Source organism: Pelodiscus sinensis, chromosome 22, assembly GCF_052426305.1.
Source record: "Pelodiscus sinensis isolate ZL-2025 chromosome 22, ASM5242630v1, whole genome shotgun sequence".
NCBI classification, from domain to species: Eukaryota; Metazoa; Chordata; order Testudines; family Trionychidae; genus Pelodiscus; species Pelodiscus sinensis.
Window position 1 is genome coordinate 3,106,499 of NC_143073.1, and position 26,248 is coordinate 3,132,746.

Here is a 26,248-nt window from a genome sequence, read left to right on the forward strand (position 1 = left end):
GGGGGGCAGTCCTGGCAAGCGGAGCCAGAGCCCCTCCCCCTTGCCTCCCTTTTGAAATGCCCTGGGGTGGGTGCTGGGTGAGTCTTTAGTCCTGGTGGCTCCAAAGAGGAAGGGGGGGGGTAGCTCCATCAGCTGCAGCCTGGCCCTCACCTGCCCCCAAGTCATTGCTACAGGAATGTGCAGCTAATTAGCAGGCTCCTTGGCTCCTACAGAGCCCAGCCCCCCAGGCCAAAGGCAGCTTCTCCACCTGCTGCCTCCCTCCTCCCTCCCCCCCCCCCCCCCCCCCGCACCAACCCTCTGGCATGAGCACTGATCCCCCTCCTCTACCCAGCCGGTTCCCTCCCCCCCAAAACCTCCAGCCCTAAGGACGCAGGGGAGGGGGAGCTCCCAGTACCAGGCAGTCAGGGCCCCCTCCCTGCACGCAGCACTGAAACCCCCACGCGCAGCAGGAGACAATCCCGGCCCAGAGAGCGAAGGGCGCATTGGCTGGGGCTGAAGCTGGAGGCTTGGGTGGAACAGCTCCCCCAGCAGGGCCTGACGTGGGCACCTGGCCACGCAGCAGAGCCACCTGGCCACGCTTGTGGAAGGGCCAGAGGCCTAGGGCGAAGCAGACGCCCCAGCGGGGCTGTCGCCAGCTGATTGCTGCCCCCAGACCCTGTGCTGGGTCATGCAGGCCCTGTCCCGGGTCATGCAGGCCCTGTCCCACGTGACCCACCCTGTCCACGGAGAGGCCTCCCTCCTGCCCGTGGGCTGGGGAACGTGCTGGGAGGAAGGGGCCTTTGTTCTCTTGCCAAGGGCTGGCACAGGAGCCCGAGCAGATGCTGTCCTGGAAGAAGCTGGCGTAGCAGCATCTCGCGGGCCCGGCCCAGCAGTGGGACCACAGCCCGTCAGCGACATGCCCCTGAACAAAGTGGGGTGCCCCAGGTGATGGGGGTCAGTCCCTCCCAGCCAAGGGCCCCATGTCTGCCCCTGCCAGGCAGGGCTCCGGCGTCACTGTCCTGTGGCTGTGGAGGGACCCCAGCCCGTCCCCTGGAGAAAGGCGGCTGGCGGAGGCTCCAGGGACCAGCAGCTCAGCCCTGGGGACACGGGCTCCCCAGGGAACTGGGAGCGCTCAGCGCAGCCTCTGCCGGCTGCAGCCATGTGCTGGGAGATGCTGCACATACACACCCGCCACAGCAACCCCGGCTGCAGCCAGGGCCTGCACCTGCCTGCCGGGCCCTGCTGGAATCTCCCTCCGCTGGCAGGCCGAGACAGACACTGTCAGCACATTCCCAATCCGGGGAGCAGGGCAAGGGGGGCTGCCCGGCTCCCTCCCCACCCACCCAGCCAGCACTCAGCCCCAGACCGGCTCCCCTCCCGCTGCTGAGTCACAGCCTGTCTGGGCTGTCCCAGCCAGCCAGCGCAGGGCCTTTGTTCAGCAGGCCTGGTTCCAGTCAGACCCTCCCGCCCGTGGAGGGGCAAGCTTGGCCCTACCCTGCCCTTTGCAAAGAGCCTGAGCTGCCCACAGCTGCCCCCATCGCAGCCCCGCTGGAGAGACCTGTAACCCGGCAGCCCCAGGCAGCAGGCGGAGTGCCCGTGATGGAGCCCTGCCGGTGGGGTAGCAGACCGAGGAGCAGCCAAGGCCCGGGGCCACGCACTGAGTCAGCCAGCAGGGCTCAGCTGCTCCCACCTCTTCTGGGGGAGAGTAAGCGGGATTTGGCTCCCAGCTGCCGTGCACACAGCAGCTCTGCTACGTGCCCAGGGTGACCTGACGTCCCATTTGGACCGGGCCCGGCCCCCTCCTCAGCCCTAGTCTGGCTCTCCCAGCCGGCATGGCGAAAAGGGGCACGTGTCCTGTGAGCTCTCGCAGGCTGTCGCAGCAATTCCCCCTTTTGTAAAGGAAATGGGGTGTGGGAGGGGGGCGAGGCCCCTGGGAGAGAAGGGGGAGGGGGAGAGGAGCAGAATTGCCTTTGGGCTTGGCAGCCGCTGCCTGGGGCTGCTGAAGGGATCCCAGGCTCGGCGCTGGAGGAGGGAGATGGGGCAGGCAAGGCGACTGACAGAGGAAAGCCTGCCTCCCGGGGAGGGAGTGAGCTGGGTTACAGAACAGGGCAGGGACAGGTTCCCCGGGCAGTGACCTCGGCTGACCCCCTCCTGCGGAATGAGCAGTCCCAGGGGGCTGGAGCATTCATGGGGGGCAGGAGGGGTTTGCAGGGCCACAGGGCAGCGCCACCCAGTGGCCTTGTCCTGTTCTCCCCCCCCCCCCCACCCGGCCGAATTTCTGCCAATGCCACAGCGCCCCCTGCTGGACACTGCACCGGACAAAGCAACTACACGGTTAGCTGTGTGTGTGTGTGTGGGGGGGGCTCTGCCTCAGCTTGGCACAGACAGCCCTGGCCTGAGCGTGCAGGAGAGCTGGGCACAGGGGCAGGCGTGCCCATAGGCACGGGGCAAGGAATCCACAGCAGCTGCCGACCCACGGTTACAAAGAGAATGTTTTATTGGGTGCCCCGAGTCCTGGTCAGGCTGGGTGGGAGGGGCCCCGGGGGCATCAAGTCCTCTTCTTGCCTTTGCCAACCGCCTTGGTGGGAGCCGCCATGGGCGCTGTGGACTGGTAGAGCGTGGAGGAAATCTTGTTGATGTAGTAGAGGCCGATCATGGAGAAGATGAAGCTGGGAGGAGAGAAAAGGGCAGGCCAGTCAGCACCATCCCTTGCCCATACACAGGGCACCTCACCCGCTCCCCACGAGCTCCCCACGGGCCTGGAGCCAAGGTCCAGCTAGTAGAGGCCAGACTGAGGGCAGCTTTTCCCACACCAGCTGCTGCAGGCACTGCCACCTTCCTGGGAAGCGGCTGCCACCGGCCTGGTGAAGCCGTCCAGGGCGAGATGGACCAGGAGTCTGAGACCGCCATGCCATTCTCACATGCTCTGTTACCAGGTAGGGAATGCCCCCACCAGCCGTACAGACAGCGGGGGAATGGCCCCGCGGTGGCAGCAGGGAGCAAGGCCCAGCAGTGGCTTCTTAGAGCAGCGGTGGGATGCTGGGGTTCCCCAGGGCCAAGATCTGAGGGGGCCTGGTCCCTGCTATGCCCCGGGGTGGGTTCTCTACGTACCAGGTGGTCACGCACACTCTGTGGATCAGGCCTGATGCAAAGAGCGCAAGTAGAAGACAGAGGAGAACTGGAGCAAAAGAGAGAAGGGGAGAGATGAGAGAGGCACTGAGTGCCTGCCCCAGGCATGCGGTATGGGCAAGCTCGCTCCCCCCCCCGATCAAGATTCCAGTCCCCCTGGGAGCTCAGCGTGGGGCCGGCTTTCCCCGGGGCAAGGGTCCCATGGCGCAAGCGGCACACAGCACTGGACTCTCAGCAGGGCAGCTCCCTGCAGACCCAGGTGCTCAGGAATGGCCAGTCCCGTCCCGTCCCGTCCCCCCGGGATTTTGCAGTTTCTTTTAATTAACCAGGAGCTATGAATGTGGTGCCCTTCCCCCGGCACGGCTGGGCACTTACTCTCCGGGAATATTTTGGCTTGGAATCCTTTGCCGAAGACCAAGCTCTCCAGGTTGTTGAAGGCCTGGTGCCCGAGTTAAGGAAAGGAAGGGGGTAAAGGCAGGGGCACCCCCCCACCCCACTCCACTGAGGCCCAAAGGATACTGTGAGGGAGAAGATGAAGAGCGCGGATCCCAGCAGCCCGCCCTGGATGGTCAGCCACTCGGTGGAGGCCAGCTGCTTGCTGTACATCTGCATCCCGGCGAAAAGCAGCAGCGACAGCAGCGAGGAGAGCACCAGGGAGGTGCCTGTGCCCACGGCTGGGGAGAAAGGAGAACCAGGCAATGGGGCCGCCGGGGAGGCTTCCTCCCGGGCAACCCAGCGAAGCTGAGGCCGCTCAGGGCCAGCTCATGCTGCTGCAGGACGGGTCGCAGGAGGTGCTCAGGAGCCAGGGGGATGGGGGCAGCAGGCGCCACAGCCCTGCGGCAGGGCACCATGGGCACGAAGCCTCGGGGATGGGCTGGCTCACCTCCCCTGGTGGGCAGCCCTGCCCCCTGGGCAGCGCCTGCTGGGGCACAGTGTCTGCCCAGCCCCCACCCTGCCCCCCAGCAGCGCCCCACTGGGGCAGTGTCTGCCCAGCCCCCCACCCTGCCCTCCGGCAGCACCCCACTGGGGCAGTGTCTGCCCAGCCCCCCACCCTGCCCTCCGGCAGCGCCCCACTGGGGCAGTGTCTGCCCAGCCCCCACCCTGCCCCCCAGCAGCGCCCCACTGGGGCAGTGTCTGCCCAGCCCCCACCCTGCCCCCCGGCAGCGCCCCACTGGGGCAGTGTCTGCCCAGCCCCCACCCTGCCCCCCGGCAGCGCCCCACTGGGGCAGTGTCTGCCCAGCCCCCCACCCTGCCCTCCGGCAGCGCCCCACTGGGGCAGTGTCTGCCCAGCCCCCACCCTGCCCCCCGGCAGCGCCCCACTGGGGCAGTGTCTGCCCAGCCCCCACCCTGCCCCCCAGCAGCGCCCCACTGGGGCAGTGTCTGCCCAGCCCCCCACCCTGCCCTCCGGCAGCGCCCCACTGGGGCAGTGTCTGCCCAGCCCCCACCCTGCCCCCCAGCAGCGCCCCACTGGGGCAGTGTCTGCCCAGCCCCCACCCTGCCCCCCGGCAGCGCCCCACTGGGGCAGTGTCTGCCCAGCCCCCACCCTGCCCCCCGGCAGCGCCCCACTGGGGCAGTGTCTGCCCAGCCCCCACCCTGCCCCCCAGCAGCGCCCCACTGGGGCAGTGTCTGCCCAGCCCCCCACCTCGCCCCCCGCGACCCCGCCCCCATTACCCATAATGCCCCGCGAGGTGCCGCCGACCCGTCCGCCGTGAGACCCAAGCCCGCCGTACTGTCCTCCCACGCATGCGCAGCCACCCGGCACCGAGAGCCGCACACTGCGCACGCGCGAGGCCGCTCGGGAAGGGGACGCGGCAGCGAGCGAGTGGAGAGTGTTTCGCGCCTGCGCGGCGCCTGCGGGATTGGCGCGAGCGCTGGGGCCGCCTGGCGGCCGAGGGGCGGCGCTGCCGCCGGGTGTGTGCGCAGAGCCTTGCAATGCAGCGCCCTCTGGGGGCTGGGCGTAGGCATTACAGACAGACAGACACACACACACCCACCCCCCGTGCTCCTAACCTGGGGCAACTGCCCCCTCCGGCATGTGCACGGGGGCGGGCCCTGTTGGAGACACATCGACCAAGGGATGAACAGACGGGATTTATTGTCGAGCTCTGCACTAGCCGCAGTGGATCTGGGAGCAGGAGGGCAGGGAGCAGTAGGGGTGGGGGCTGGGAGAAGTGCGTGTGGGGGCAGGGAATAATGGGGGTGGGGGCTGGGAGCCATGGGTCTGGGAGCAGTGGGGTGGGGGCTGGGAGCAGAAGGCCTTGGAGTGCAGATCACATGCCTGGAGCTCCCAGGTGGTTGCAGATGCCTTCAGCACCAAGTGGTTTTCACTGACAGCCCCCCATCTTGTCCCCGTTTCTCTCCTTTGGCTGGGGCCCTAGTGCTGCTCTAAGAGGCCCATGGGGGCTCACTGTTGACTCAGGCCCTGCTGTTCCAGCAGGGCCCTGGGTGCCGGCATCTTGCGGACCAGAGAACTTGGCAGTAGCATGGAGCCCGCGCGAGTCCTGCCGCAATGTCTGGGCCCCAGGCAAAAGTGTGCCGGGAGTTTTCAGCCCTCTCCTTGGGAGCCTGGGTTGCCAGTCAGAGCCCTCAGTAGCTGCTGGCTGCTTTGCAGCCTCTGGCCCTGGCCACGCTGGCAATCGAGGGGTGTTGAGCCGGGTCACATTCATTTGCAGTGCGGACAGGCAGCCGTCGAGAGGGCCAGGACACAGCCCCCGGGAGTCCAGGACTAGGCACCAGGTCACAGCGCACCCTTTACCTGGGGAAGATGAGGCCCAGGGAAAGAAGAGGAAGGGGCAGGGAGGGGGTATCTGCATGGGACCCCGGGCTGCATGGGACCCCTTTGCAGGCCTGGGGAACGAGTCAGCCCGAGTCCCTGTTGCACCCAGCCGCACCGCAGTGGGCATGAACCAGCGGCCCTGCCGGCAGCCAGACACCTCTCCCCCGCGCAGGATCCCAAGCAGAGCGGGCTGGAGGGAGAGGGAGGGGCTGGCTCCCAGGCTGGTACTCAGCTTCTACACCTGAGTCTGGGAACACCCTTTCACAGGCCCCCCAAGAGCTGGGAACTGGGGTGAGCATCCCTCCATCCAGGCATGTGCAGGAGTTGGGCCAGTCTCGGTGATGCCAGGTAGTAGCCCAGCCAGGCTGCCCCTGCCCCGCTCTCCCCTCCCCTGGCACACGAGGGGCAACCGTGGGGGAGTGGGGTAACCCCCTGCCAGCCTCTCCACTCCCCCCTCTGCCTTCCGTGTCTCCACCCCCGTCTCGCCCCGGCCAGCCCCTCCCCTCTCGACAGGCGACCGCCCCCCAGTCCCCCCCCCCCACGTACCAGACTTTCAGCCCCCCTCCCCCCGCGCTGTCTGCTGGAGCCGGTCCCGGGAGCATGCGCGCTCTACCGTGCGCCTTCCTCGCCGCGCACTGGGGCGCTCGGCGCGGCTGCCTCCGGGACCGGAGCCCGACCGGGAGCGGTCCGAAGCCATGGCGGAGGGCGAGGAGCTGCAGACCTTCACTTCCATCATGGATGCGCTCGTCCGGATCAGTGTGAGCGGCTGGGGGAGGGAGGAGCGCTTCCTCCGACGGGGGTATGGGATGCACGGGGTTCGTGCATTGCACGGGGTAATCGTCGGCGTGCATTGCACGGGGGATGGGTGTGCATTGCACGGGGAATGGGGTGTGGATGCACGGGGACGGGAAGACGGCTGTGCGGTGCAAAGGAGAACTGGGTGTGCAATGCACGGGGTTGGCTGGCACTGTAGAGGGGGGATGGGTGTGCAATGCACGGGGGGATAGAGAAACGGTGATGGGGGCCGGCGATAGGGATGCCACAACAGCCCAGCTGCTTCCCTGGCTGCTGCATTTGGGGTGCAGTGCCGGATGCTCAGTCCAGCCGTCTAGACACTGCCCTGCCCCCCCCCCACCGCTGCCTCTTCCCCAGCCTGGGTACTGCTGCCCCCACCCCCCGCATCCTCCTGCCTGGACCCTCCTTCCCCACAGGCTGAGAAGCATCCCGAGCATCCATGCAGATCCCTCAGTCTCCATGGCAACCCTATGCAGGCGCTCCCAGGGCTGGCTGCCAGGCAGCAGCCGGGCTCAGTCCAGCTCCTGTCTCTGCCCTGCCCCTCCCCGCCTCTCCCCCCCCCCTCGCTTTGTGCCGGCAACGCCCCTCCTGCGAAGGCCGACATGGCATCCAGGAGATGCAGCAAGGTGAGCGGGGCCCGGCCAGCTGGCAGCCCCCCTCCCCCCGCCAGGGGATGGATGCCCTGGAAGGATGCAGGCTCCCGCTAGCTGCCTCAAATCCTCCCCCTCCCTTGTGCGGGGGGGGGGCTGCGGCGCACCGCGCCGGGCAGATGCACCTGGGATGTGCCAGCCGCAGGGGGCAGGAGCAGGTGCCCTAGAATGGGGCTTGGGGCAGGGGAGCCGGGCTCTTGCGGCCTGGGGGCGTCTTGTGTTTCCCAGAGAGCCGGGCGGGGCCGCGCTGGGACTCAGCCCTGGGCCTTCGCTGGGGCAGAAACGGGACTGGGGTTGCTCCGTCTGGGCTGGGGGCCGGGCAGGCGATTGCAGGGCAAAGCAGCAGCAAACAGGATGGGGGAGGGGAGCCGAGGGCCGAACCCCGCTCCTGCTCTGACCCAGCTGGGGTTCGCGGCTTGGGCCAGGCCAGCCGCAAACGCTGCCACCTTCCCGTTGGCAAAGCTCGGCACCGAGACCTCTCCCCCCCGACTCCTGCTGCCTCGTGGGCCCAGCCAGGCTGGGGTCCCGCCGCCCACGCCCCAGGGGAAGGTGGCCCCCCCAAAAGGCATTTCTGAGCACTGACCTGGGAGGCGTCTCCTCTCGGATGCCTGTATGGGAGCGGGGGTCAGAGCCCACGGGCACCGCTGGGCAGGTTCGGGAGGCTCCTGCAGGGCACACTGCGCCTCTTGTTACCCCAGAGAGCGGCTGGGAGATGTGGGGGGACCCCCGGGCCGTGGCGGTGCTGCCTGCTCAGCAAAAGCTCTCCCTAGGACTGAGCTCCCTGGGGGGGCTGAGCGCCAGCGCCTCCTCCGGTGGGGGAGAGAAGGGCAGTTCCTACGCTGGCCTGCTGCGGGGCGGGGGGGGCAGGGGGCAGGCATGGCCGGGCTGCTGGCTCTCCCCGGGGAGCTGAGCCGACTTTCCGCCTTGGCCCCTCTCCAGACCAGCATGAAGAACATGGAGCGGGAGCTCGTCTGCCCGGCCTGCAAGGAGATGTACAAGCAGCCGCTGGCCCTGCCGTGCATGCACAACGTCTGCCACGGGTGTGCCAGCGAGATCCTCGTGCAGCACGGCTACCTGTGCTGCGACCCCAGCTCCGAGCCCACCTCGCCTGCCTCCACGCCGGCCACCCGCAGCCCCCGCCTGGCCCGCAGGCCCGTCCCCAAGCCCGACCGCCTGGACCGGCTCCTCAAGTCAGGTGGGCACGGAGGGGCATGGGGAAGGGTGCGGCGTGTCCTGGGATCCCCAGCCACGCCCCAGAGGGACCCTGCTCCCAGGGCCTGGGGGGGAAGCTGCCACATCGGAGCCCTGGCAACCCCCAGAAGGCTCCTGATCCCCCTTGGCAGAACGGGCAGGGTCCGTACAGCTCAGAGGGGCCTCCCTGGGGAAGCTCATGCAGGAGCCAGGGACTGGAAGGGTAACCAGGCCTGGTGTTTCTGTGCCAGGGGCTGAGAGTGCAGGTACATTGTGGCTGGGGGCTAAAGGTGGTGGCCGTGGTGGCTGTGGCTGGAGGCCATGGGTGGTTGTGGCTGGCAGCCGTGGCTGGAGGCTGGTGGCTGTGGCTGGAGGCGGTGGCCGTGGCTGGGGGCTGGCCCGTGGCTGGGTGCTGGTGGCCGTGGTTGGAGGTGGTGGCTGTGGCTGAAGGCTGGAGGCCATGCAGCCATGGCTGGGGACTGGCAGCTGTGGCTGGAGGTGGTGGCCATGGCTGGGTGTTGGCAGCTGTGGCTTGGGGTGGTGACCATGGCTGGAGGCTGACAGCCATGGCTGGGGGCTGGTGGCCGTGGCTGGTGGCTGGTGGCCGTGGCTGGAGGCTGGAGGCCGTGGCTGGAGGCTGATGGCTGTGACTGGGGGCTGGTGGCCATGGCTGGGGGCTGATGGCTGTGGCTGGAGGTGGTGGCCGTGGCTGGAGGCTGATGGCTGTGACTGGAGGTGGTGGCTGCGGCTGGGGTCTGGTGGCCGTGGCTGGGGGCTGATGGCTGTGGCTGGGGGCTGGTGGCCGTGGCTGGAGGCTGGAAGCCGTGGCTGGAGGCTGATGGCTGTGACTGGAGGTGGTGGCCGCGGCTGGGGGCTGGTGGCCGTGGCTGGGGGCTCATGGCTGTGACTGGAGGTGGTGGCCGTGGCTGGGGGCTGGCAGCCATGGCTGGGGGCTGGTGGCTGTGGCTGGAGGTGGTGGCCGCGGCTGGGGGCTGGTGGCCGTGGCTGGGGGCTGATGGCCGTGGCTGGGGTCTTGCGGCCGTGGCAGCTGCGGCACGGGGGTGGGGGTGACGGCTGCGGTGGGGCTGAATATCTGGTGACAGGCTGCCGGGTCCCCCAGGGTTTGGCACCTACCCGGGGCGGAAGCGAGGGACCGTGCACCCCCAGACAGTCAGCTTCCCGTGCCCGGCCTGCCAGCGGGACGTGGACCTGGGCGAGCGGGGCCTGGGCGGCCTGTTCCGGAACCTGGCGCTGGAGCGGGTGGTGGAGCGCTTCCGCCAGACCATCGACAGCAGCAGCGCCATCCGGTGCCAGTTCTGCAAAGCGCCCCCGCCGGAGGCCACCAAGGGCTGCACGGAGTGCAAGGCCAGCTTCTGCAACGAGTGCTTCAAGCTCTACCACCCCTGGGGCACGCAGAAGGCCCAGCACGAGCCCACGCCGCCCAGCCTCACCTTCCGGCCCAAGGTAGGGCTGCCGGCCCGGGGCGGGGACTGCGCAGGGAGGGGCCGTGGGCCGCGTCCGTCTGGGCACGCACAGGGCAGCGGCAAGATGGGGGCAGGAGGGAGAAGGGAGATGCTGAGGCAGCTGGGAGGGGAGGGTCAGTGTGTGGGAGGAGTTTGGGGCGGGGGGGGGCTGGGGCCCAGGTGTGGGAAGGGGTCAGGGGAGGAGTCAGTGCATGGGGAGCCAGCTGGGGCCCAGGCCGGAGGAGGGGGTCGGGGAGGGGTCTGTGCGTGGGGGGCATTTGGGGCCGGGCGGGGAGGGGTCAGTGCGTGGGGGGCATTTGGGGCCGGGCGGGGAGGGGTCAGTGCGTGGGGGGCGTTGGGGGCCGGGCGGGGAGGGGTCAGTGCGTGGGGGGCATTTGGGGCCGGGCGGGGAGGGGTCAGTGCGTGGGGGGCGTTGGGGGCCGGGCGGGAAGGGATCAGCGCGTGGGGGGCGGGGGAGCCGGGCGGGGAGGGGTCAGTGCGTGGAGGGCGTTGGGGGCCGGGGGGAGGGGTTAGCGCGTGGGGGGCGTTGGGGGCCGGGCGGGGAGGGGTCAGCGCGGGGGGGGGCCGGGGGGGCTGGCGGCAGAGTGGGGCCGGGGGGGCGGGGGGGCGGGGGGGGGGGGCTGGCGGCAGAGGGGGCCGTGGGGAGGGGTCAGCGCGGGGGGCCGGCGGCAGGGGGGGCCGGGCCGGGAGGGGTCAGCGCGGGGGGGGCCGGGGGGCTGGAGGCAGTGGGGGCTGGGGGGAGGGGTCAGCGCGGGGGGCGGCTGGCGGCAGAGGGGGAGGGGTCAGCGCGGGGGGCCGGCGGCAGGGGGGCCGGGCGGGGAGGGGTCAGCGCGGGAGGGGCCGGGGGGCTGGAGGCAGGGGGGCCGGGGGGGGGGGGAGGGGTCAGCGTGGGGGGGGGCTGGCGGCAGAGGGGCCGGGCGGGGAGAGGTCAGCGTGTGGGGGGGGGGCCGGGGGGCTGGCGGCAGAGGGGTCCGGGCGGGGAGGGGTCAGCGCGGGGGGGGCCGGCGGCAGGGGGGCCGGGCGGGTCGCTGACCCTGGCTCTGCTGGCGCAGGGGCTGCAGTGCCCGGAGCACAAGGAGGAGGTGACCCATTACTGCAAGACCTGCCAGCGGCTGGTGTGCCAGTTGTGCCGTGTGCGCCGCGCTCACGCCAGCCACAAGATCACGCCGGTGCTCGGCGCCTACCAGGCCCTGCGGGTGAGGCCCACGCCGGGGCTCCCCGGCCCGGAGCGGGAGGCGCACGTGGGGCGGGGTGGGGCAGGGCTCTCCGGGCTGGAGGTGGGGCATGTGGGGGAGGGGCTGGCCGAGGGGCACAGGTGGAAAGTCCCCCAAGAGCAAAATCCCACGGTGAGCAGAGGGAGGGCAGACGGACGGGGCACGCGCAGCATGGGGGGCCCGGTACCAGCCATGGAGGGCACAGCCGCGGTGTGCAGTGGGGGGGGCACAGCCGTGCCGTGGGGGGGCCCAGTCCCAGCAGCGAGGGGCACAGCCGTGACATGCAGTGGGGGGGGCACAGCCGTGACATGGGGGGGCCCAGTCCCAGCAGCGAGGGGCACAGCCGTGACATGCAGTGGGGGGGGGGGCACAGCCGTGCCATGGGGGGCCCAGTCCCAGCAGCGAGGGGCACAGCCGTGACATGCAGTGGGGGGGGGCACAGCCGTGCCATGCAGTGGGGGGGGGCACAGCCGTGCCATGCAGTGGGGGGGGCACAGCCGTGCCATGGGGGGCCCAGTCCCAGCAGCGAGGGGCACAGCCGTGACATGCAGTGGGGGGGGGCACAGCCATGCCATGCAGTGGGGGGGGCACAGCCGTGCCGTGCAGTGGGGGGGGCACAGCCGTGCCATGGGGGGCCCAGTCCCAGCAGCGAGGGGCACAGCCGTGACATGCAGTGGGGGGGGGCACAGCCATGCCATGCAGTGGGGGGGGCACAGCCGTGCCATGCAGTGGGGGGGGGCACAGCCGTGCCATGGGGGGCCCATTCCCAGCAGCGGGGGTGCCAGGCGGGGGGAGCAGCAGGGGGCCTGGCTCCGAGCCCCACGTCTCACGGGCCGCACTGCCCGTGCAGGAGAAGCTGACCAAGAGCCTGGCCTACATCCTGAGCCGGCAGGACACGGTGCAGACGCACATCGCGGAGCTGGAGGAGACGGTGAAGCACACCGAGGTGAGGGGCGAGGGGCAGGAGGTGCCGGGGTGCGGCGCTGCCCCCCTGGCTGGGCTCCACGCCCCCCCAGGCCAGTGGCCGCAGGGGAGGGGCCCTGGCCGGGCCTGTGTGACCCCGCTCTGCTTGGCAGGTGCACGGGAGCCAGGCCAAGGAGGAGGTTTCGCAGCTGCTGCGGGGCCTGGGCGCCCTGCTGGAGGAGAAGCAGGCGGCCCTGCTGCAGGCCATCCAGGAGTCCCAGCAGGAGCGGCTGGCCAGCCTGCAGCGCCAGATCCAGGAGCACCGGGCCATGCTGGAGAACTCGGGCCTGGTGGGCTACGCCCAGGAGGTGCTCAAGGAGACCGACCAGCCCTGCTTCGTCCAGGCTGCCAAGCAGCTGCACAGCCGGTACCGTCCCCTGGGCCGCGTGGGGAGCGGATCCGCTTTGCCCGGGTGCCGGTCCGGCAGTGACCCCGGCCGCGTGCCTCAGTTTCCCTGGGCCCTGCTCCACGCGGCGGGGAGAGCCGGGCGTGACCCGCCAAGGGAGGCTGCCCGGCCCAGCATGTTCACAACGGCCCAGGAGGGGGGTGACCAGGTGACACCTTTTGCCCGGGAAGCTGGACGAAGGCCGGAGGGGGGGGTGTGAGGGAGTCTGGCTGGCCTGGGGGCAGAGATGGGGGCAGGGCCCTGGCTCCGAGCGCCCCCCATGGCCTGACCTGGAGGCTCCTCGTGCCTGTGCTGACCAGTCTGCGTCCCCGTTGCCTTGGCCCCCCTGTTCGCCCTGTGGCCGAGAGTCCCCTCTGGCTGTGGGTGGGGGGCAGGGCCCGGGGACTCCCCACCCCTGGCTGATGCGCCCTCCGCAGTGCAGGGACACGGGCAGGAGGTGCTTGGGCCCCTGTGGCTGGCCAGAGGCCGGTGCTCAGCTCCCAGAGCACAGCAGACTGCAGGGCCTGTGCCGCCAACGCCCCCTCCCCTGTCGCCGCAGGATCCTCCGGGCCACAGACGCGCTGCAGAGCTTCCGGCCTGCCGCCTCCGCGTCCTTCAGCCGCTTCCAGCTGGACCTCAGCAGGGAGATGAAGCTGCTCACGGACCTGAGCTTCATCAAAGGTAAACGTGAGGGCCGGAGCCCGGCTCCGGAACCGCCAGCTGGGCCGAGGGGAGGGGCTTCCTGGACAGGGAGGAGCTCTGTGCAGAGTGGGAGGAGCTCTGCGGAGTGGGAGGAGCTCTGCGGAGTGGGAGGGGCTCCCTTGCCTGGCCCGCTCGCCTCCCTTCTGCGTGGGCCTGGGCCTGGCAGCTGTTGGAGAGAGGCTCCCCTACAGCCTTCCACACTGGCTCCTGCCCCCTGGTTCTCAGCCCTCCCCGGGACCCTCCTGGCCAGGCAGGGCTCCCCGTAGAGTCAGGGGACGGGTCCCCTGGCCCAGCAGCTCAGAGGCCCCTCAGGCAGCCCCAGAGGGCACGGGGGGCCCCGGGCTCCCTGCAGGCAGGAGGGGCTGGGGGACCCGTGGCCTGCGTGGTAGCACGTGGATGAGAGCAGACAGGACCAGGACCCCGGGCCAGATGCAGAAGGGTGAGTAGCCGGCCGGTCCGGGCCTCCGCGTGGGAGTGCTCCCGTGGGCCAGGCAGGTGCCCTCCTCCACTGGCAGGTGCCCACCCCGGGCCCTGCCCTGCCGCCGGCTGGGGGCTCTTTCAGACGTGCTTCTACCTCTGTTTGTTTATAGGCCTTGGCCGCTGCTGAGTCATCACTCAAGTACCCGAGGCAAGTCGCGCCCCCGCCCCCCAAATCGCCCTGCTCTCTCTGTGCCCGGCCTCTGTGCCCGTCCCTCCCTGTGCCACCCCATCCACCCCTCTGTGCCCATCCCTCCATGTGCCACCCCATCCACCCCTCTGTGCCTGTCCCTCCCTGTGCCACCCCATCCACCCCTCTGTGCCCATCCCTCCATGTGCCACCCCATCCACCCCTCTGTGCCCGTCCCTCCATGTGCCACCCCATCCACCCCTCTGTGCCCGTCCCTCCATGTGCCACCCCATCCACCCCTCTGTGTCCGTCCTTCCATGTGCCACCCCATCCACCCCTCTGTGTCCGTCCCTCCATGTGCCACCCCATCCACCCCTCTGTGCCCGTCCCTCCCTGTGCCACCCCATCCACCCGTCTGTGCCCGTCCCTCCATGTGCCACCCCATCCACCCCTCTGTGCCCGTCCCTCCATGTGCCACCCCATCCACCCCTCTGTGCCCGTCCCTCCATGTGCCACCCCATCCACCCCTCTGTGCCCGTCCCTCCATGTGCCACCCCATCCACCCCTCTGTGCCCATCCCTCCATGTGCCACCCCATCCACCCCTCTGTGCCCGTCCCTCCATGTGCCACCCCATCCCACCCCTCTGTGCCCTTCCCTCGGTGCCAACATTTTTATCCCTTTTTCCGGCTGGTCTTCTTCTCGGACCCCAGATTATATCATGTAACTAGAGTCCTGCTTATTTTACTATAATGTGACTAACCAATCCTGGAATCCTAGAACTGGAAGGGACCTCTGGAATCCGTCCAGTCCAGTCCCCTGCCCTCCCGGCAGGACCAAGCACCGTCTAGATCATTCCTGATGTGTGTGTCCAACCTGCTCTTCAACATCCCCAGGGATGGGGATTCCACAACCTCCCTAGGCAACTTATCCCAGTGTTTCACCCCCTGACAGACAGAAAATTTTTCCTAATGTCCAACCTAAACCTCCCCTGCTGCAATTTAAGCCCCTTGCTCCTTGTCCCGTCCTCAGAGGCCAAGGAGAACAATTTTTCTCTCTCCTATTTGGGACACCCTTTTAGATACTTGAAAACCGCTGTCACGTCCCCTCTCAGCCTTCTCCTTTCCAAACTCAACAAGCCCCGTTCCTTCAGCCTCCCTCCTGAGTCGTGTTCTCTCGACCTTTCATCGTTCTTGTTGCTCTTCTCTGGACCTTCTCCAGTTTCTCCACATCTTCCTTGAAACGCGGTGCTCAGAACTGGACACTCCTCCAATTGAGGCCTAATCAGCGTAGAACGGAGCGGGAGAACGACTCCTCGTGTCTCGCTCACGACGCTCCTGTTCGTGCAGCTCAGAGTCGTGTTGGCTTTTTTTGCAACAGTGTCGCACTGTTGGCTCGTATTTTGCTTGTGGTCCACTGCGACCCCTAGATCCCTTCTGCAGGACTCCTCCCTAGACAGGCGCTTCCCATTCTCTGTGGGTCTGTCTACCCGGCCACCCTAGTTCAAACTAGGGAGGCTAATGTCGGCATTCGAAGTTGCAAATGAAGCCTGGGATTTAAATATCCTGGGCTTCATTTGCATCTTGCCGGGCGCCGCCATTTTTAAATCCCCGTTAGTGCGGATTCCGTGCCCGCGGCTACATGCGGCATGGAGTAGGTAGTTCGGATTGGGCGCTCTACCTCCCGTTACTCCTCCTGCTGATCTCAGACCATTTCTCCAGCTTGTCCAGATCATTTTGAATTATGCCCATACCTTCTTGTGCCACCCACCCTATCCCAGTCCTTGCTGCCCGTCCCTCCCTGTGCCACCCCATCCCACCCCTCTGTGCCCATCCCTCCCTCTGCCATCCCACCCCTCTGTGCCTGTCCCTCCATGTGCCACCCCATCCCACCCCTCTGTGCCCGTCCCTCCCTGTGCCACCCCATCCCACCCCTCTGTGCCCGTCCCTCCATGTGCCACCCCATCCCACCCCTCTGTGCCCGTCCCTCCCTGTGCCACCCATCCACCCCTCTGTGCCCGTCCCTCCCTGTGCCACCCCATCCCACCCCTCTGTGCCCGTCCCTCCCTGTGCCACCCCATCCACCCCTCTGTGTCCGTCCCTCCATGTGCCACCCCATCCACCCCTCTGTGCCCGTCCCTCCATGTGCCACCCCATCCACCCCTCTGTGCCCGTCCCTCCATGTGCCACCCCATCCACCCTTCTGTGTCCGTCCCTCCCTGTGCCACCCCATCCACCCCTCTGTGCCCGTCCCTCCCTGTGCCACCCCATCCACCCCTCTGTGCCCGTCCCTCCCTGTGCCACCCCATCCACCCCTCTGTGCCCGTCCCTCCCTGTGCCACCCCATCCACCCCTCTGTGCCCATCCCTCCATGTGCCACCCCATCCACCCCTCTGTGTCCGTCCCTCCATGTGCCACCCCATCCACCCCTCTGTGCCTGTCCCTCCCTGTGCCACCCATCCACCCCTCTGTGCCCGTCCCTCCATGTGCCACCCCATCCACCCCTCTGTGCCCGTCCCTCCCTGTGCCACCCCATCCACCCCTCTGTGCCCGTCCCTCCATGTGCCACCCCATCCACCCCTCTGTGCCCGTCCCTCCCTGTGCCACCCCATCCACCCCTCTGTGCCCATCCCTCCCTGTGCCACCCCATCCACCCCTCTGTGCCCGTCTGTCCATATGGCACCCCATCCACCCCTCTGTGCCCATCCCTCCCTGTGCCACCCCATCCACCCCTCTGTGCCTGTCCCTCCGTGTGCCACCCCATCCCACCCCTCTGTGCCTGTCCCTCCCTGTGCCACCCCATCCCACCCCTCTGTGCCTGTCCCTCCCTGTGCCACCCCATCCACCCCTCTGTGCCCATCCCTCCCTGTGCCACCCCATCCACCCCTCTGTGCCCATCCCTCCCTGTGCCACCCCATCCACCCCTCTGTGCCTGTCCCTCCATGTGCCACCCCATCCACCCCCTGTGCCCATCCCTCCCTGTGCCACCCCCTCCCAGCCTTCTGTGCTCATGCCTCCATGTGTCAGTGCACCCCATGTTTCTGTGCCTGTCCCGCTGTCTGACATCCAACCCCACCTCTCTGTGTGCACCCCCCCTCTGCCAGCCCCTCCCTCGCTTTTCCCCTTTCTATTCCTGTGTCTCCATCCCCCAGGATCCTTTCCCAGCCCTCCAGCTGCCTCGGCCCTCTGCCCCGCTCTCCAGCCAGGGCACCGTTTCAGATTACGATGGGGGGGCAGCCTGTGCCTACCACGATGGGGAGGTGGATTGAGGACAGCGGCTTCACCAGTGTTACTGAGCATACTCGGTACAAGCCAAGCACCCCACTGGGGAGACCGACCCCATATGCCCTCCCCACACACACCTACCCCCTCTTCCTAGGGCTACCGAGGCACTGGGAAGCTCTAGTTTTCAGGCAGACCACTTAGCGGTGAGCTGGCAGGAGCCCTGGGTCTGAGCCCTGTACAAAAGCAAGGCAAGTACATAAATATTAGACCCACTCAGCTCTAATGTTACGATTCCGACTTCTTGTGGCAAGTCGCTTACGGGATCCTGGTTCTTCTTACAATGTTAATACCTGTTCTTACTGCCTTACACTGCAGCGAGGCAGACCCCGTCGGGACTCCGGGGCTCGCTCTCGGCTCTGGAAGGGCAGCGGGGGCTAGTGGGTAACAGCAGGGGGCAGATACATTTCAGCCCTAGATAAGAACATCAGAACGGCCAGACTGGGTCAGACCAATAGTCCTTCTAGCCCAGTGGCCTGTCTGCCGGCAGTGGCCAATGCCAGGTGCTCAGAAGGCATGAAGAGAAGAGGCAATTATCATGGTCCATTCCCAGCTTCCGGCAAACAGAAGCCAGGACACTGCCCCTGCCCATCCTGGCTGGCAGCCGTTGGCGGACAGATCCTCCTGGAACTTATTTTGTTCTTATTGGAAACTTGTTACAGTTTGGACCTTTCGACCATCCCCTGGCAAGGAGTTCCGCAAGTTGTTTGCGAAGAAATAATTTGTTTTGTTTTAAATCTGCTGCCTGTACATTTGATTGGTTCAGCTTCTCGTGTTATGTTAGTGAAGGAACGAATAACATTCCTGTATGATATTGTGCCAAGGCTTCTAATATCTCCCCCCACCCTTTGGTCATTTCTTTTCCAAGCTGAAAAGTCCCAGTCTTGTTAATCTCTCCTGATACAGAAGCTGTTCCTTACCCCTAATCATTTCTGTTGCCCTTCTCTGTACTTTTTCCAAATCCAATAGATCTTTTTTTTAGGTGGGGTGACCAGATCTGCATGCAGCAGTCAAGCTGGGAGCATCCCACGACTTTGTATAGAGGCAACGTGCTATTTTCTGTCTTATTAGCGATTCCTTTCCTAACGATTCTCAATATTATGTTTTCAGACAGCCACTGCACATAGAGCAGATGTTTTCTGGGCACTACCCACAATGATTCCAAGATCTCTTTCTTGAGTGGGATCAGCTAATTTAGACCCATGATTTTGTATCTATAGTCAGGACTATGTTTGCCCGTGTGCATCACTTTGCACCTCTCGACACCGAATTCCGTCTGCCCGTGTGCTGCCCAGTGCCCCGGTTTTGTGAGATCCCTTTGTGACTCTTTGCAGTCAGCTTCGGACTTAACTATTGGGAGTAATTTTGCAGAATCTGCGACTTTTGCCGCCTCGCTGTTCACCCCTTTTCCAAGAACCTTGGTACGTTTAACAGCACTGGTCCAAATGCAGAGCCTAGCAGCGTTCCTGCCTCCCCCCTCTCTTGTAAGTGGCGGGCCCGGCAATGTTTTCTTGATGATCTAACGACCCTTCAGTGCCTGGAATGCCCGGCCCTTTGTTCTTCTTAATCCCCTGCCTCCCTCTGATTAGAACACATTCCCTGCCCCAAAGGCAAAGCTGCAGGCAGCTCAAACTCTGTTGCATTGAAGAGCTGCCTCTGGAGCCAGGACAGGCAGTGTTAAGCGGGCCTCAAGCGTGAAATCCAGTGGCACCCTTGTCTCCGTCCCCCATGCTGTGATCATCCGTCCGTGCTCAGCGCCATCCTTCCCTCCCCCCCACCCTCTCCCCCCTCTCTGCCTCCCCCCACTTGCACAGAGCCCGTCTGGTCCCTGGAACCTCTCAGCAGCTCGCCTCCCTCTCCCTGCCTCTCTCCCTGGTGCCCACAGACTCTCGGCAGCCAGGTTCCCCGAGCCTCCTGCTGGTTGTGCGTCCGTCCGTCCGGAATGCCCCTCCCTGCGTCTGGCCGCTCACCTGCCCCGGCCGTGCGCGCCCGCTGCTCACGCCTGTCTCTCCCCGCAGCCCCCGAGGCGCCGGTCATCGACACGCAGCGCACCTACGCCTACGACCAGATCTTCCTGTGCTGGCGCCTGCCTCAGTCCTCCCCGCCCGCCTGGCACTTCACCGTGGAGTACCGCAAGAGCGACGCCAAGGCCAAGGCGCTCCGGTTGTGGCAGCGGCGGGACGAGGTGCGGGGCACCAGCGCCCTGGTGGAGTACCTGGACACGGACAGCGTCTACGTGCTGAGGGTGAAGGGCTACAACAAGGCTGGCTTCGGGGAGTACAGCGAAGAGATCTACCTGCACACGCCGCCCGCACCAGGTGAGGGGGGAGCTGCCTGCACCAGGTGAGGGGGGAGCTACCTGCACACGCCGCCCGCACCAGGTGAGGGGGGAGCTACCTGCACCAGGTGAGGGGGAGCTACCTGCACACGCCACCCGCACCAGGTGAGGGGGGAGCTACCTGCACCAGGTGAGGGGGAGCTACCTGCACATGCTGCCTGCACCAGGTGAGGGGGGAGCTACCTGCACACGCCGCCCGCACCAGGTGAGGGGGAGCTACTTGCACATGCCACCCGCACCAGGTGAGGGGGGAGCTACTTGCACACGCCACCCGCACCAGGTGAGGGGGGAGCTACTTGCACACGCCACCCGCACCAGGTGAGGGGGGAGCTACTTGCACACGCCACCCGCACCAGGTGAGGGGGGAGCTACCTGCACACGCCATCCGCACCAGGTGAGGGGGAGCTACCTGCACACGCTGCCCGCACCAGGTGAGGGGGAGCTACTTGCACACGCCGCCCACACCAGGTGAGGGAGAGCTACTTGCACACGCCACCCGCACCAGGTGAGGGAGAGCTACTTGCACACGCCACCCGCACCAGGTGAGGGGGAGCTACTTGCACACGCCACCTGCACCAGGTGAGGGAGAGCTACTTGCACACGCCGCCCACACCAGGTGAGGGGGAGCTACTTGCACACGCCACCCGCACCAGGTGAGGGGGAGCTACTTGCACACGCCGCCCACACCAGGTGAGGGGGGAGCTACTTGCACACGCCGCCCACACCAGGTGAGGGGGAGCTACTTGCACACGCCGCCCACACCAGGTGAGGGGGAGCTACTTGCACACGCCGCCCACACCAGGTGAGGGGGAGCTACTTGCACACGCCGCCCACACCAGGTGAGGGGGAGCTACTTGCACACGCTGCCTGCACCAGGTGAGGGGGGAGCTATCTGCACACGCCACCCGCACCAGGTGAGGGGGGAGCTACTTGCGCACACCACCCGCACCAGGTGAGGGGGGAGCTACCTGCACACGCCACCTGCACCAGGTGAGGGGGGAGCTACCTGCACACGCTGCCTGCACCAGGTGAGGGGGGAGCTACCTGCACACGCTGCCTGCACCAGGTGAGGGGGGAGCTATCTGCACACGCCGCCCGCACCAGGTGAGGGGGGAGCTATCTGCACACGCCACCTGCACTGTGTTAGGGGAGACCTCCCTGCACACGCTGCCCGCACCAGATGAGGGGGGACCTCCCTGCACACGCCGCTCCCACCAGATAAGGGCACATCCTCTCCTTCACTGCCTGCCCCAGACGGAAGGATCTGCCCTCCCACTCCTCGCACTGCACACGTCTGTGGCCCTTCTGAAATCAAACGGGGGCCGTCGTCCCGCCTGGGCGTGTCCGTGAGGGTGCCCCCGAGAGTCACCCCAGCCCCACGGGGCCGTTTGGGGGCATGCGGTGAGTGCCCAGGGTCTGCGACTCGCTGCACGCGACCCAGGGTGGGGAGACTCCCAGCGAGGGGGAAGCCCAGGCCGCTGTGTCCCCAGGGAGTCCCCCCGGCACCCCTGTTACCTTGATCTCTTCCTCACTTTAGGGACGCGCACCGCTCCCCAGTTCCCAGGGCTCGAGGTGCAACCTGCGCATGTGCAGGGTCTTTTGCCACTGAAAGAGCCGTACACGCTGATACCCTCCCGCCCTGGTGGGTAGCAGAACACACGCGCCAAGCACGTAGGGCCCCGCTCCTGATCCAGGCAGACTTGCCCCCGTGGCCAGGCCAGGGCGGTCCTCTGGATCCTGGCGGCTGCACGTCACGGCCGTGAGAGGAGTCCTGCCAGCTCTCAGCTTAGGCTGGCTCTTGGAGGTGAGTTCTGCTTCCAGGTCGTCCCTCCTCCTTTCTGTTTCTTCCTTCCTTTTCCCTTTCCTCCCTTTTTCCGGCTGGTCGTCTTCTCGGGCCCCAGATTGTATCATGTACCTTGAGTCCTGCGCGGCTATTCCGGAACCAGTCCCTGTACTGTCGTTCCACTGACCAGCCCTAGAATCCTAGAACCAGAAGGGATCTTGAGAGATCCCCAAGTCCAGCCCCTTGCCCTCACCGCAGGACCAAGCCCTGTCTAGCCCATCCCTGGCAGGCGTCTGTCCAAACTGCTCTTCAATATCTCCAGGGATAGAATCATAGAATCATAGGACTGGAAGGGACCTCGAGAGGTCATCGAGTCCAGCCCCCCGCCCTCAAGGCAGGACCAAGCTCCGTCTACACCATCCCTGACAGATGTCTATCTAACCTGTTCTTAAATATCTCCAGAGAGGGAGATTCCACCACCTCCCTTGGCAATTTATTCCAATATTTGACCACCCTGACAGTTAGGAATTTTTTCCTAATGTCCAATCTAAACCTCCCCTGCTGCACTTTAAGCCCATTACTCCTTGTCCTGTCCTCAGAAACCAAGAGGAACAAATTTTCGCCTTCCTCCTTGTGACACCCTTTTAGATATTTGAAAACCGCTCTCATGTCCCCCCTTAATCTTCTTTTTTCCAAACTAAACAAGCCCAGTTCTTTCCATCTTCCATCATAGGCCCTGTGTGGCGGCGCGTATGGTCCCCCGATCCTGCAGCCCCGTAGCAGCAAGAACAGACTCCCCCAGCCAGTAGAACGGGGGGGTTATTGCTTCTCCAGGATACAGCCCAGCACAGACGTGATGCGGTTACAGGAGTCAGGGCCAGGCAGCCTCAGACCCCTTGGGTTAGGGGATCCATCGCCCCCCCTAGACCCTCAGCCCTCAGTTTAAGCTGTTTCCTTCATGGTTCCCAGCCAGCAACTGCCCCATCCCCCGAAACCTCCCTTCCTTTGTTCCGTCCCTGCCCTCAACTGGTCGGACAGGTTCCTACGGGACCTTAGGCAGCCATCCTGCTGGGCAGTGCTACAGGTACCGGCCAGTAGGGGTCACCCCCAGCCCAAACAGCCACCAGTGGATACGCAGAGGGTATGGCCTGCCCATTACATCACACCGTGTTTTCTAGAACGTTCATCGTTCTTGTTGCTCGTCTCTGGACCTTCTTCAATTTCTCCACATCTTCCTTGACACGCGGCGCCCAGAACTGGACACACTCCTCCCGCGGAGGCCTCACCAGCGCAGAGCGGAAGAACGACTCCTCGTGTCTCGCTCACGACGCTCCTGTCAGTGCAGCCCACAGTCACGTCGGCTTTTTTTACAACAGTGTCACACTAGTAACTCATATTTCGCTTGTGGTCCACTCTGACCCTAGATCCCTTTCTGCCGTGCTCCTTCCGAGACAGGCGCTTCCCATCCTGCGCGTGTGAAACTGACTGTTCCTTCCTACTTTGCACTTAGTACACTTCATCCGCTTGCCCTCAGACCATTTCTCCAGTTTGTCCAGAGCGTTGTGCATCATGGACCTCTCCTCCAAACACTCGCCGCCTCCCAGCTTGCAACAGGCTGTAACAGAATTACCTGACCAATCAGACCTGCCACCTTAGTAGATTTACACCTAGCTAAGGTAATTACACCGCAGACAGAGGCAATGACAAACCCGAGGAGCTCAGGCAGGCAGGCAATAGCAAAGCGGGAACATAATCACAGACATAACCTCAACTATTGAGAAACAGTTTCTTGCTGGACGAAATGCTGTTAAACTTTACCCATCTTGCGCTCTGTGTCTGGATCTGGTGATGGGGGTGGGGAGAGCTTAGAACAGGGGGGCTCCTTCTTTCTAGCCTGGTGTGACACTCTTGTACTGCACTGGAGTGTGAGGCCGTGACTCCAAGCGGGACGGCTCACGGCCGCTGCTCTTCAGTCTGGCTGCGGAGGAAGGCTTTAGGCCTTGCAGTATGGCTACAGGCCTTCCATTATGGCTACAGGCCTTGCAGTTCGGCTACAGGCTTTGCGATATGGCTGCCAGCCTTCCATTATGGCTACAGGCCTTGCGATATGGCTGCCAGCCTTCCATTATGGCTACAGGCCTTGCAATATGGCTGCCAGCCTTCCACTATGGCTACAGGCCTTGCAATATGGCTGCCAGCCTTCCATTATGGCTACAGGCCTTGCAATATGGCTGCCAGCCTTCCACTATGGCTACAGGCCTTGCAATATGGCTGCCAGCCTTCCATTATGGCTACAGGCTTTGCGATATGGCTACTGGTCTTGCAGTTAGGCTACAGGCCTTACGATATGGCTGCCGGCCTTGCAATTCGGCCACAGGCCTTCCAATATGGCTACAGGCCTTGCAATTCGGCTACAGGCCTTCCATTATGGCTACAGGCCTTCCAATACGGCTACAGGCCTTGCAACTCAGCTACAGGCCTTCCAATATGGCTACAGGTCTCCCAATATGGCTACAGGCCTTGCGAGATGGCTACAGAAAAGCCATACTGTGACACGCCCTGGAGAGGGGCCCGTGGGGCCGCCCCTTGTGTCTCGGCCCTTCCTCACTCCCTCTTCTCTCCCTCTCCTCAGTCCTCAACTTCTTCCTCGACAACCGCTGGGGCTTCAACCGGGAGCGGCTGATCCTCAGCAAGGACCAGCGGGCCGTGCGCTGCGTGCCTGGCCTGCCCATGCTCTTCGCCGCCGAGCGCCTCATGACCAGCTGCCACCTCTCCGTGGACCTGCTCATCGGCGACGTGGCCGTCACGCAGGGCAGGAGCTACTGGGCCTGCTGCGTGGACCCCAGCTCCTACCTGGTCAAGGTGGGCGTGGGGCTGGAGAGCAAGCTGCAGGAGTGGTTCCAAGTGCCACAGGACGTGGTGAGCCCCAGGTGAGGGGGGCAGGGCTTGGGCTGGGGCTCTCACCACACGGCCTTGGGGTCCCCTTCCCACCCCTCACATGGCTAAGCTCTGGGCCTGCCGGGCCCGAGGGGTGGGGAGAGATGCTGCCTGAGGCTGCCACGCCCCAGAGGGTGGGATCCGTCCGTGTGTCCGTCCACGCTCACGCTGCCCCTCCCGCCCCCGCCAGGTACGACCCCGACAGCGGGCACGACAGTGGGGCAGAGGACGCCACGGTGGACGCGCCCCCTCCCTACGCCTTCCTGACCATCGGCATGGGCAAGATCCTGCTGTCCCACGGCATGGCCCTCACCTCCCGCGACCCCGGCGGCTGCACCGTGCCCCTGCCGCCCCGCATCGGCATCTGCCTGGACTACGAGCGGGGCAAGGTGAGCTTCTACGACGCCGTCTCCTTCCGCGGCCTGTGGGAGTGCGGCGTGGACTGCTCCGGCCCCGTCTGCCCGGCCTTCTGCTTCGTCGGCGGCGGGGCCCTGCATCTGCAGGAGCTGGTGGCCAGCAAGCAGGAGCGCAGAGTCACCATCGGGGGGCTTGCCAAGCTGGACTGAGCCGGCCCCGGCTCCGGCAGGGGATTGCGGGCCACGGACATGCCGTGGGGAGGCTGCTGGAGCCCTGCCCCATTGCGCTCCACAGACACGCTGCGGGAAGGCCACTGGGGCCCGGCCCGGCCCAGCCCAATAGCTGCTGCAGGAGACCGCCGGAACCCGGCCCGATAGCCGCCGCAGGAGACCTCCAGAGCCCGGCCCGATAGCCGCCGCAGGAGACCGCCAGAGCCCAGCCCGATAGCCGCCGCAGGAGACCGCCAGAGCCCGGCCCGATAGCCGCCGCAGGAGACCGCCAGAGCCCGGCCCGATAGCCGCCGCAGGAGACCGCCGGAGCCCAGCCCGATAGCCGCCGCAGGAGACCGCCGGAGCCCGGCCCGATTGCCGCCGCAGATGACCGCCGGAGCCCGGCCCGATAGCCGCCGCAGGAGACCGCCAGAGCCCGGCCCGATAGCCGCCGCAGATGACTGCCAGAGCCCGGCCCGATAGCCGCCGCAGATGACTGCCAGAGCCCGGCCCGATAGCCGCCGCAGGAGACCGCCAGAGCCCGGCCCGATAGCCGCCGCAGGAGACCGCCAGAGCCCGGCCCGATAGCCGCTGCAGATGACTGCCAGAGCCCGGCCCAATATCCGCCGCAAGAGACCGCCAGAGCCCGGCCCAATAGCCGCCGCAAGAGACCGCCAGAGCCCGGCCTGCTGTCCAGTGCGGCAGTCAGGCCCTGGGGAGCGTGAGCTCCAGCTGGGGGCTAAAGGGGGAGCGACGGGAGAGCGAGGCTCTGACGTGGGGCACCCGACCCACAGCGCAGGCTGCAGCGAGGGCAGAAGGGCGGCGTGGGGCCGACCTTGCCAGCGCGGGATCCCTCCCGGAACTGAGGCCTTGGGGCTGGGAGAGCCTGGCTCTGCTCCCACGCGTCTCCATGCCGGGCTTGTGCCACCTTTCGGTTGGGCTGGATTGTGGGGGGAGGGTTTGGGCCCTGCTGCTCCCCTCCCCCAGCTCCTCCCCACACCTGCCCCACAGGCTGCCCTCCTCTCCTGCACGTTTAACCCGGGACTCAGAGCGGTGGGTGCGTAGGGCACTGGGCGCAGCCTGGCAGTGCCAGACTCAGCCCTGCGTGAGGATGGGCGGGGCCTGGCCGGCTGGCACGTCCCTGAGATGCTGCATCTGCCAGGCCCAAGAGCCACCCGCTGGCCTTGCCTGCTCTCTAGCCCTGGGATAGCGACTGGCCTGAGTCGTGCATGGGACGGGGGAGCGGGGCAGGGCCCCGGGGGGAGGGGCTGGGCCCAAAGGGGGAGCTGGGCGGGGCTGGGGAAGCTGGGTCAGGCTGGGGAAGCTGGGCGGGGCCAGGGGGAGCTGGGTCGGGCTGGGGAAGCTGGGTCGGGCTGGGGAAGCTGGGCGGGGCCAGGGGGAGCTGGGTCGGGCTGGGGAAGCTGGGTCGGGCTGGGGAAGCTGGGCGGGGCCAGGGGGAGCTGGGTCGGG

At 66.3% G+C, this 26,248-nt stretch overlaps 2 protein-coding genes across 2 annotated transcripts; one reads left to right on the top strand and one right to left on the bottom strand.

The window, feature by feature from the left end:
• Positions 1–2,453: 2,453 nt before the first annotated feature.
• Positions 2,454–4,938, bottom strand: KRTCAP2 (keratinocyte associated protein 2). The gene is made up of 5 exons (XM_075907308.2): positions 4,780–4,938; positions 3,628–3,782; positions 3,484–3,547; positions 3,091–3,157; positions 2,454–2,648 (listed from the first exon to the last, which is right to left on the bottom strand). The coding sequence occupies exons 1-5, from the start codon at positions 4,781–4,783 to the stop codon at positions 2,528–2,530; spliced, it is 411 nt and encodes a 136-aa protein (XP_075763423.1). The 5' UTR covers positions 4,784–4,938; the 3' UTR covers positions 2,454–2,527.
• Positions 4,939–6,450: 1,512 nt separating this feature from the next.
• TRIM46 (tripartite motif containing 46) lies at positions 6,451–24,925 on the top strand. The gene is made up of 10 exons (XM_075907305.2): positions 6,451–6,642; positions 8,269–8,524; positions 9,641–9,984; positions 11,057–11,200; positions 12,069–12,164; positions 12,295–12,548; positions 13,126–13,247; positions 19,173–19,472; positions 23,908–24,205; positions 24,403–24,925. Exons 1-10 carry the CDS (start codon positions 6,580–6,582, stop codon positions 24,776–24,778), a joined length of 2,253 nt encoding a protein of 750 aa, XP_075763420.2. The 5' UTR covers positions 6,451–6,579; the 3' UTR covers positions 24,779–24,925.
• The last annotated feature ends 1,323 nt before the right edge of the window (positions 24,926–26,248 follow it).

Coding starts and splice junctions, on each gene's coding strand:
- TRIM46 (XM_075907305.2), top strand. CDS start 6,580: ATGGCGGAGGGCGAGGAGCTGCAGACCTTCACTTCCATCATGGATGCG. Junction 12,165..12,294: donor AGACGGTGAAGCACACCGAG/GTGAGGGGCGAG, acceptor TCTGCTTGGCAG/GTGCACGGGAGCCAGGCCAA. Junction 12,549..13,125: donor GCCAAGCAGCTGCACAGCCG/GTACCGTCCCCT, acceptor CTGTCGCCGCAG/GATCCTCCGGGCCACAGACG.
- KRTCAP2 (XM_075907308.2), bottom strand. Junction 3,548..3,627: donor TCTTCATCTTCTCCCTCACA/GTATCCTTTGGG, acceptor CTCGGGCACCAG/GCCTTCAACAACCTGGAGAG. Junction 3,158..3,483: donor AGCCAAAATATTCCCGGAGA/GTAAGTGCCCAG, acceptor CTTTTGCTCCAG/TTCTCCTCTGTCTTCTACTT.